The following is a 10917-nucleotide window of genomic DNA, read 5'->3' as shown; positions in this document are numbered from 1 at the left end:
GCGTCTATGGCGCCTCAACAATAATTGTAACGATGAGATTTGCATCAAAAAGTGTAACTGTTTAGCTCTCTACTAGGGCCATATTTATTTTAAAATACTAATTTAGAATAACACGCAGTTTTTCTTGGCGGATTAAAACAAGGTATTCTTAACTAACCAGCGGTGTTATTTGATATCTTGTCAAGCGCTTGTAAACTGTACAGTTGTTTAGCGTTGTTTACGATGACTTAATGACCCGCGTGCACTCGCATTGCTTTGAGGTTCGGGAATGCAGGTGAGTGATGGCTCAAAATTTACTGCTGCTTTGCACTCTACGGTTACAGTCTAATATTACCCAGTTAGTTAACATGCCAGCTCACTGATACTCAATGCCAGTTAACCTGCTGCCCCTTTGCTTGTATTTAAACGCACTTCTTTGTTCTCTTATCATGTTGACCAAAAGAAACCAGATGATTCATACGAGAGATTCATTTTGCTCCATCTTCAGCATTATGGCTTCCTCTCAGGTAAGTCATTCAAGTCAACCTTTGGATGGGTTAAACCAGCTGTCCTCTAATATAGCATTACATATTATTTTTCTATTTCTGTATAGACAACGGCTCCTCTATGCATTCTGGTGTCCCATTTAAAAGAGAGTGGGAGGAAAACCAAGATTCAACTGCCTCAGACACGATCAACTCTCCATCTGAGAGCAATGACTCCAACCTAGAAGAGGAACAAGAGGAACCCAAGCCATGTCAAAGTAAATATGTAAAACTGGCTCTATTGACAGTTCTATGAAGTATGGAATCCCATTTTGCAACGTTAAAAATCATGTTTAGGTAAATTATAATTATGATATAAAATGTAATCACTCATGACCTACTAAGTCAGAATTATGATGTAAACCTTTCCACTTAATTGTCATAATTTCATCTTTTTATCTCATAATTTTGAGACATAATTAAAAAATATATATATCGTAATTGTATCTCATAGTTTGTGTCAAATGTTTGACGTTTTATATCATAATTGTCTAAGGATGTCAAAATTTGGACTTTTTAAATCTAATAATTTCAACATTATTTTGAAATTGAGATACTAAGTAATAATTATGAGATTAAAAGTAAAAAAAATTATGAGATAAAATTATGATCGAGCTGAAATTATGAGAATAGCTAAAATTATGAGAGTTGAAATTGAGATAAAAATTCATAATTATAAAAACGCCATCACTTTTTAAATCTCATAATCTTGATTTGTCATAATTTTGTATTTTTAACTGATAATTTTGACTTTAGGTAATGATTTTGACTATTTTCTCAAAATTATGACTTAGTCCTATATGTTATATTTTTTTGCTTTTCTCATAATTTTTACTGTCATAACTGACTTTTTATCTCATAATTTCATCTTAGTTTGTAATAAATTTGACATAATTGTCTAAGTATGTCAAAATTTTGACATTTTAAATCTAATAATTTCAACATTATTTTAAAATTGAGAAACTAAGAAATAATTATGAGATTAAAAGTAAAAAAATATGAGATAAAATTATGATCGAGCTGAAATTATGAGAAAAATGTCAAAATTATGAGATTGAGTTGAAATTGAGATAAAAAGTCATAATTATTATGAAAAGCCATCACTTTTTAAATCTCATAATCTTGATTTGTCATCATTTTGTCTTTTTACCTTTTATTTTGACTATTTTCTCATAATTATGACTTAGTCTTATATCTTATATTTTTTACTTTTTACATAGTTTTGACTTTATTTCATGATGTCATAACTGTCTTTTTACCTCATAATTTCAGTTTAGTTTGTGATACATTTGAAAAATTTGGACTTTTTAAATCTAATAATTTCAACATTATTTTGAAATTATGAGATACTTATAACTATGAGAAAAGTCAAAATTATGAGACAGAATTATGAGATTTTGAAATTGAGATTTGAAAATGAGAGTTGCAATTTAGATAAAAAGTCATAATTAGGGTATGTTTTATTTCATAATCTTGATTTGTCATAATTTTGTCTTTTTACCTGATACTTTTGACTTAGTGTGTAATTATTTAGACTATTTTCTCAAAATTATGATTTTTATGTCAATTTCGACTTTTTATTTGACTTATTTTTTTACTTTTTTCGTTTTTTTTTTTTTTTTTTTTACTTTTTATTTCATGATGTGATTACTTTTTTACTTTTTATCTCATAATTATGATTTACCAAAGCATGATTTGTTTTTCTAATTTGGTGAAATTGCCTTCCATAATGAAGCATGATATGATATGTCAATTTAAATATTGTAGCGTACAAGACTAAATAGAGCTGATCTCATGTAAAGATGCCATATGCTGTGACATCACCATTGCCACCTAAATTGCGCCATATATTTATTTCTTTCAAGTTGCCACACAATCCGTAACACTTGAGTCTAACCAGTTAAATCTCATTTGAAATTCATTACCTTTATAAAAGATTCAGACACTAAGAGCGCATAATTGTTTTAGGGAGCATGTACCTGTGATGTGTCTTGGTTACATGGGTAATGTCGATAATCGTTGCTGGTGACGGATGCTTCTCACATGTCTTTTAACTACAGCATGTCTGTTGGCTAATAGGTTTTGCCTTAGTATGTATGTGTGTATCTTTTTTCCTCAAGGTTTTTTCACCTTAGACAAAGTTCTTAAAACCCGGCAGCTTGTTTTTGACTTTGACGGGGAGCGGCCCATTCCACGACTAAGGGACCCTTTGGACCTCTTCACAATCCCATCTACCTCCTGTCCATTCCAGGGCGTCCGCTGGCCCATAGAATGTGAAGTGATCCGTGACAAAGTACAGCATATAGGTATCAGTTTAGCTTGTTCAAAAATAAAAGTTTTTAACTTCTTTAAACACAGTTAATGCAGTATATTAATACAGTATATTGTCAGACTGATACTGGATCTTTAGTGATTTGTGTGAAGGCACTTTTTTTTCTGAACACAGAATCTGTGAATTTATATATATATATATATATATATATATATATAAAAAATATATATAAATATATATAAATATATATAAAAAAAACATAAAAAGTGCAATTTAGCCATACAAAGAACTCTTTGATGAAGGATTTTTTTTTTAAATTTGTGATTCAAAATTATTTTGTCTATTTTTTGGAGAGAAAAGTCAAAAATGAAAATGATCCTGAAGAAAAAAGGAAAACATATTCTTTGACGTAATCCTTTATTATTCCTTTGAAAAAAGGAATATATATATATATATATATATATTATTTATTTATTTTTAACATTTATATGCCAAATAAATGTCATGTTGTGCAACCAACATGCAGGAAAAATTTACATGATATGATATCATAGGTTAATAAGTCTAAATATCATATATTTAGATATTTTTATGACAAGACAAGTTTAGTTCAGGTTGTGTTCAGGTCATGTAATGTGACTCACCCAAAATGAATGACATATGAATTACAAAAATACTTTTTACCATGCAAAATATATTTAAAAACATGTTTGACAATAATACAGTTTCACCCATTTTAAACTACACCCCATTTTGATGTGATTTTTGCCCAAAACTGATAATAATTATGAACAAACAATTCATGATATTTATTACAATTCTTTTTCCTTGCAAAATATATTTTAAAACATTTTTGAAAATTATAATTAAAATTAAGTTAAAGTTTCACCCTATTGAAACTAGATTTTTTCAATCTTTTTGTGCGTCTTAATTCATAAATGAGGGCTTTAAACCCTCCATTTCTTATATATCTTTTGAAAATCAGAATGGGACCCCTCAGAGCCGGAGCCGTTCTGTCAGCCAACAGGTGAGGAGCAGGCTCCCATGTCAGTAGGAGAGGTGAGAGGAAACACTGTCTACTGCATAGACCCAGGTAAGAAAAATACTTTTCTCAGTGTGAAAACCTCTAGCAACTTCCATACTGTGGTTTTATATCCTCACTTCTTGGTTCACCGCACCATTTTAGCCACAAAAACCTTCTACTTCACCTACTCTCGTGTGGGTGGGAGCAGAGGACCCATTCAAAGTGCCACATCCTGTGCCAACCATCAGGAGGAGCCTACGCTAGCATTCGAGTCTCGTTTTGAGAGTGGAAACCTACAAAAAGCAGTGCAAGTGTGAGTCAGACAGCTTCATAAACACTCCCATAAATACTTATCTGTCTTTTCAGAGCCTGTATATCTTGATTTAATGTAAACCTGTCTGATCTGGGTGTTCCAGTGGTCAGTTTAACTATGAGCTGACTTTGCGTACTGACTTGTACACCACTAAGCACACTCAGTGGTTCTACTTTCGGGTGAGGAACATGAGGGCAGGCGTCACCTATCGCTTCACCATCATCAACCTGATGAAGTCCAGCAGTCTGTATGGTGCCGGTATGCGCCCGTTACTCTACTCTGAACACGCTGCCTGGCTGAAGAGGGAAGGATGGCATCGAGCAGGAACCAACATCAGGTGACAAATAGTGATTTGTCTCTATGTTCTCATTGTAATGTTTTGTGAAGACACAAAAAGTTGTGGCTCAGTTATATTCTAATATGTCCACGATTAATAAATAGAAAAATATTTTTAAAAACTAGTTGGAAGCCCATTTCTGCCACAAAAGAAAAAAAATCATGCTTTCGTAAATCATAATTATGACATAAAACAATTAATTGACAAAAAGAGTTGATATGATGAGATACTAAGTCGAAATTACGAGATATACCCCCGGTTTCACAGAGAAGGCTTAACCTAGTCCCCGACTAAAATGCATGTTTGAGCTGTTTTAACTGAAAGCAATTTGCACTGACATATCTTAAAATATTTGTTTTAAGATATGTTTTGTCTCAAGATGCACACTAATGCTTTTTTTTTCTAGGGCACGTTCATAAAAGCTACTTAAATGTCCTTTGAACTAATGCTAAATCCTGACTTAATCTAAGCCCTGTCTGTGAAACCAGGCCACTAAGTCATAATTATGAGATAAAACATTGAAATTATGAGGGTAAATTAGAATTATTAGATAAAAAGTCAAAATGATGAGTTACTGAGATAGAAAGTTGTAATTATGACAAAAGCCATTTATCATAATTGACTTTTGTGTCAATTTAGAGTTTATAGTAGTTAAGTTAGCATCTCTTAATTTTGACATTTTGTGTCATAATTTTGACATTTCTATCATAATTATGACTTAGTATCTCATAATTGTAACTTTTTTATCTCATAATTATGATTTACCAAAGCATGATCTTATGATATCAGGACACTGCAATTATTGGCTTTATGCACCCCAAAAAATATTAAAATTAATTTTAATTCAGAAATTACAAACATGCTCACCAAACATGAGGTGTATTCAAGTCTTTGTATGTTGAAATGGCATATATAAATTATTAATAGATCAGGACAAAAAAGGGTGGGTGTTATTATTGACCCAACTACTGTCGTTTAGGTACTACAGAAACAACCTTGAGCAGGATGGTAAAGCGCTGTACTCCCTCACCTGGACCCTGGAGTTCCCTTATGACGGTGACACCTGCTACCTGGCCCATAGCTACCCTTATACATATTCAAACCTTCAGCATTACCTGCATGAGGTCATCTCAGACCCTGTCCGTGCAGCTTACTGTAAACTGCGGGTGCTCTGCCGTAGTCTGGCGGGGAATGCGGTGTATGTGTTGACTGTAACATCACCGTCCAGCAGCTTAGCAGAACGGAAAGCCAAGCGGGCAGTCGTCGTGACGGCACGGGTGCACCCAGGAGAAACCAACGGCTCTTGGATGATGCAGGGCTTTCTGGAGTTCCTGCTGAGCGACTTGCCTGATGCTCGTTTATTGAGGGAAATTTTTGTCTTTAAGGTGAGGGAAGGAGGGCAAGGCACGGATGGAGAATGGGTTTTGGCGAAAAGAAAATTTCATGCCAAGTGCTTCACGAAATGTAAACAGTTGGATTACCACAGTAACGGATGTTCTGGCCGCAGGTTATACCGATGCTAAACCCTGACGGTGTGGTGGTGGGAAACTACCGCTGCTCACTCACAGGCCGCGATTTGAACCGAAACTACCGCAGTCTGCTGCGCGACTCTTTCCCCTGTATTTGGTACACTCGCAACATGGTGAAAAGGTGAGTGATGATTGTGCCACTCTTTTAGCATGCTAATGCGACACATTTTGTGTATGCTAAATTTAAAATAAGGTGCACACAGATGTCACTTTCAAAGCATGCTTTCTGAGCTTTCTGTTGGTTGGCACAGGGAATTCGTGTGAACTTGAACACGAGTGGAATCTGCATGAGGAAATCTTTCACTCTCACACGAAACACACATTACACAGATTCCTATTGGAATGATTGGATTTGGCAATGGTAAATGTGACCATGGCTAATTTGATGAATCCACAGGTTGCTTGCCGAAAGAGAAGTGGTGGTCTACTGTGACTTTCATGGTCATAGCAGGAAAAACAATGTGTTCATGTATGGATGTAATGATCGGAAAGATGCCTCCCAGTGTCTTCAAGAACGCATTTTCCCGCTGATGATGAGCAAGAATGCTAAAGACAAGGTTAGCTGTGGCCATCATTGTTGTAATCGCATGGCATCTCATGCATGCAAAGTCCAAATTTTGAATGAATGCTTTTGTCTTTTAGTTTTCCTTTAGGAGTTGCAAGTTCAAAATGCATAAAAGCAAAGAGGGCACCGGCCGCATCGTCATGTGGAGACTAGGCATTAGGAACAGCTACACAATGGAGTCTACTTTCGGAGGCTCAACATTGGGTACGTACTTCAAGTTATCAAAAAAGTTGTCCAACGCTTAATGTGAAAGGTTTGCAGACTGTACCCTGGCTGTGCGCGTTCATGTGTTTTGTATTCATTTGTAGGGGACAGGAAAGGAACACACTTCAGCACGCAGGACCTGAAATCAATGGGCCATTGCTTTTGTGACACTTTACTTGACTTTTGTGACCCCGACCCAGCCAAGGTGGCCTGTCTTTGAGCTTTACTCATTTTTAATATTGCTTTGAAACCACATAATTGATTGAAAAAATTGCATTTAATGCATTTTAAACAGACTACACACTGTCTGGAGGAGTTAAGGGTGTTATTGAGACAAGAGGTCAGACGGAAGCTGGGAAGAGAAGTGGACTCTTTAGAGGATCTGTCTGACATTGACATCGAGTCCAGGTAAAAGTACAGTCAAATAAAAACTATTTGAAACATATTCCATTAAAATATGTTTTTTGTGAACATTTGATAACTCCATGTCAGAACAAACCCTATCAGTTATTTCACAATGTTGATGTTATGTGCAGCACAAGTGGATCAAACAGTACCGAATCAGATGGACTTCCTGTTCATCTTTTAAATGCCACAAACAAGGTGCAGTATGCCACAAACACTCTCAGTGACATCCTTAAGATGATTTTTCTCAATTTTCCTTTATTGCTCTGTGACAAAAACAGGGAAAGAAAAAACACCTAAGAAGCCGTAAAGAAAGAAACAGACTCCGGCAAGAACGAGTACGGAGTGCAGGACCCACAATTATTCACAGGAACATCAAACATTTGGTAGGTCTTACTAAATATGCATTTTTATAGGTTATTTCTAATTGATTATGATCTAAAAATCCGGTAAAAACCGGTGGCCGTCAAGTGAACTGCAGCCAGCAACTTAGTGCTTGTGCTCGCACTTGTGCACACATAACGTACACGAGACTGAACACGATTCAAGGCCCCAATATAATCACAGCGAAGTTCTTTTTCATTCTTTGCCTAGAAGTAAAAAGTTGGAAATACCTTTGCAAGTTAACTTTGCCTTAAAATAGCTTGAATGTAACTCTACACCCTTGCCTCATTTAGTATACGCGGTTCTATGAATATGCAAATTAGCCCCGCCTCCACTCACTCAAACCAGCTCAAAGATCCACTCGTTAACGATCACATGTTGACATGATTGGTTACAATGTAGTTTGTGACGTCAGAAACACCAGCGATTTCAAACCTTGTTTTTGAGACTGTCTTTGGTTCACTGCAGGAGAAAATACTCAGCAATGGTGTTGACTTATGAATTTGCACTTGGTTTGTCTTAAAGCATATTAAAAACACCACATAGACATTAAAAACAACATTAAAAGATTGATTTTCAAGGTTGATATTTTGTTTTGATACAAGGGGTTTGTTATAAGTAGTTCACATGTTGGCAAACAAATAAAAGTTAAAGGACAAGTTCGGTATTTTACACTTAAAGCCCTGTTTACAGATCGTTTCTGATGAAATAGAACGGTTAAGATTAAAATTTGGACACATGCTGCTGGCCCGAGAATTTTCGGTTTCTTTCGCTTTCCCCCCACCTCCACAATGGCTGCATAGGTGCACTGGAACAATCCTTCCTAAAACGCATTAAACTTTCGTTTACAAAGACGTGAAACTCACCGAGTGGTCAGGGGTGTTCACTGATATGCTCACACAAAAATCGCTGCAAAAGATGCTTCCAGTGCACCTATGCAGCCATTGTGGAGGTGGGGGAGAAAGCGAAAGAAACCGAAAATTCTCGGGCCAGCAGCATGTGTCCAAATTTTAATCTTAACCGTTCTATTTCATCAGAAACAATCTGAAAACAGGGCTTTAAGTGTAAAATACCGAACTTGTCCTTTAAGAAAAATTCTTCTTACATATAGCCCCTTTAAATAAATACATGTATGCATTGAAATAAATAATAAATGTATTTGATAGGTGTAAAAGTTTCATTGTTTTAAAACTTATTTAAAATGTATTTTAAAGTAAGTATATGGTTTCAATTAGAAGTGTAATCATTAATAGCTGTATGCCTTTCTGAAGGATCCTGTGACCTCAAGTGAAGATGCAGTCAAAGTGAGAATCCAAGAGAAAACTATGGGCTATATGAAGGACACAAAGAAACAAAAGGTAATGAATCCACATTCTTTGTGTGCATATGGTCCAAATTGATCAGCAAAAACACAAAAATGGGTGCTGTATGATGTAAAATACCTAAGAAATAGGATTTAAACTCAATAAAATGGATAAAACGATATATTCTCTGTGATGTGTAGGTGCCAATTTCAGTCAGGGCGAATCAGACTGTGAGGTCTTGGATCCCTCATCCCACCACTCGCATAGGTGTTCTAGATAATGTTGCAGATCATTGGGGGAACAGACTAGATGAGGTAACTGATCTGAATAGATATTTACATTATCAGGCATCAAATTAAATTATTTGACCATCAAATGATTTAAGATATGATAGAATACATGGAACAACAAACAAAAAGATAGCCTATTTATTCCAGGTTGCGCCTGCCACCAATTTGCGCAATGGTTTTTCATCTTTTCGGCACTCTGTCTCAGGTAGATACTTAAATATATAAAAATGAATCATATGCTTTCTTTTCCATCAAGAGAAGTTCATGAAGTCTGTTTTTTTCATGAAAATGTCATGTTTTTCAGTTAATCCTGGGGACAAAACGAATCAGCACACTACCTCATCTGCCCCCCAGGGGCAATTGCAACGGCAGACCCTCTTAGTTACTGGAGGTCATAAAAGATGTCCGTCTGTACCAGCCTTCAGAGAAAGAGCTCTGACTATACCAGTCCAATCCTACACAATGCCCTTCTACCCCGATTTCAGACCCCAACCAAAAATCAAAGGTATATATATTTTTTTATTACTGACAGGCAGCTTTTCATCAACATTTTGACCACACTGATGACATCTTTATCATTTCGCTGTCTCACAGAAAGATCTCATATTTCAGACATTATGCAGAGGAGGTAAGTAGGCTAACTACATCACATGACATGATTTACCTATTTTATAATACTAGTGCAAAATACCCGTGCAAAATCAGTTTTTGTGTGTGTTTTTAGTAATTGTTGGTTTGGTGTATTTGAGTGCTCATTGTTACAATTACACAGCAAACGTTCAGTGACATTTTTATTTGTGCATGGTAGAAAGCACACAGTGAACTCCGAGAAAACGCTATGCTTGAGCAAACAGTTTGTGAATAGGCTACTACAAATGATACCCGTGAAAGAGACTGTGAACGCATTGAATAGGATATGTTTAGTTGGCGAATAGCATAGGCTACTATTACACAGTAGCGATAACGTTTAGCGCACCAGAATGAAATATAATCTTCAGAAGTAAACAGCATAGCTGACATATAGATTCAGTTAACATCCACAAATGAATAAGCGTGTCGATTCAGGGAGCAGAGCAAAGTGCCCGTGCAAAATCAGTTTTTGTGTGTGTTTTTAGTAATTGTTGGTTTCTTGGTGAAGAAAACACATTTTTACTCCAATTAATCAAAATGGATTTATCACGTTTTGGAACCAAACTATAATATTCAGAAGTAAACAGTGTAGCTGACAGATTGTCAGAATGTTTATTTTTAAACCACAACCTTCTTGGGGCTTCTTTGACCGATACAACTCTCTAGTGTCAGAATGTTTATTTTTAAACCACAACCTTTTAAAAATGATATATTTAACGATATCTTTAGCATTTCTCATCCAAACAACGTCAAACTTGGCACTGCACTTACTCGTGACCGTAGCGAGACACCTGTCAAGTTTGAAATCCATCGGACTAACGGTTCGAGAGATATGCGGTTAACAGACACACAGACAGACACACACACACACAGACAGACAGACAGACAGACAGACAGACAGACGTTTCTGTAATTTATAGATAGACTAGTGCAAAAAATGCCCGTGCAAAATCAGTTTTTGTGTGTGTTTTTAGTAATTGTTGGTTTGGTGTGTTTGAGTGCTCATTGTTACAATTACACAGCAAAAGTTCAGTGACTTTTTTTTGTGCATGGTAGAAAGCACACAGTGAACTCTGAGAAAACGCTATGCTTGAGCAAACAGTTTGTGAATAGGCCACTACAAATGATGCCCGTGA

At 35.8% G+C, this 10917-nt stretch overlaps 1 protein-coding gene across 2 annotated transcripts in view; it reads left to right on the top strand.

Moving 5' to 3' along the window:
* Window positions 1-56: 56 nt before the first annotated feature.
* Window positions 57-10917, top strand: part of agbl2 (AGBL carboxypeptidase 2) — a 15918-nt gene continuing 5057 nt past the window's right edge. For both annotated transcript variants that reach the window (XM_079859588.1, XM_079859587.1), the window contains exons 1-20: window positions 57-274; window positions 443-506; window positions 593-742; window positions 2645-2830; window positions 3782-3889; window positions 3983-4133; window positions 4237-4470; window positions 5450-5855; window positions 5978-6120; window positions 6397-6556; window positions 6642-6768; window positions 6873-6973; window positions 7064-7176; window positions 7305-7371; window positions 7455-7559; window positions 8829-8915; window positions 9062-9175; window positions 9299-9356; window positions 9456-9656; window positions 9746-9779. In XM_079859588.1, the coding sequence (XP_079715714.1) occupies window positions 269-274; window positions 443-506; window positions 593-742; window positions 2645-2830; window positions 3782-3889; window positions 3983-4133; window positions 4237-4470; window positions 5450-5855; window positions 5978-6120; window positions 6397-6556; window positions 6642-6768; window positions 6873-6973; window positions 7064-7176; window positions 7305-7371; window positions 7455-7559; window positions 8829-8915; window positions 9062-9175; window positions 9299-9356; window positions 9456-9656; window positions 9746-9779 (2615 nt within the window). In that variant the 5' untranslated portion in view covers window positions 57-268. The remainder of the gene's footprint in view (window positions 275-442; window positions 507-592; window positions 743-2644; window positions 2831-3781; window positions 3890-3982; window positions 4134-4236; window positions 4471-5449; window positions 5856-5977; window positions 6121-6396; window positions 6557-6641; window positions 6769-6872; window positions 6974-7063; window positions 7177-7304; window positions 7372-7454; window positions 7560-8828; window positions 8916-9061; window positions 9176-9298; window positions 9357-9455; window positions 9657-9745; window positions 9780-10917) is intronic.

The sequence above is a fragment of the Squalius cephalus genome (assembly GCF_949319135.1).
Source record: "Squalius cephalus genome assembly, chromosome: 23".
Classification (NCBI taxonomy): Eukaryota; Metazoa; Chordata; class Actinopteri; order Cypriniformes; family Leuciscidae; genus Squalius; species Squalius cephalus.
Note: the sequence above shows the minus strand (reverse complement) of the source record. Positions and strands in the feature narration are given on the sequence as shown.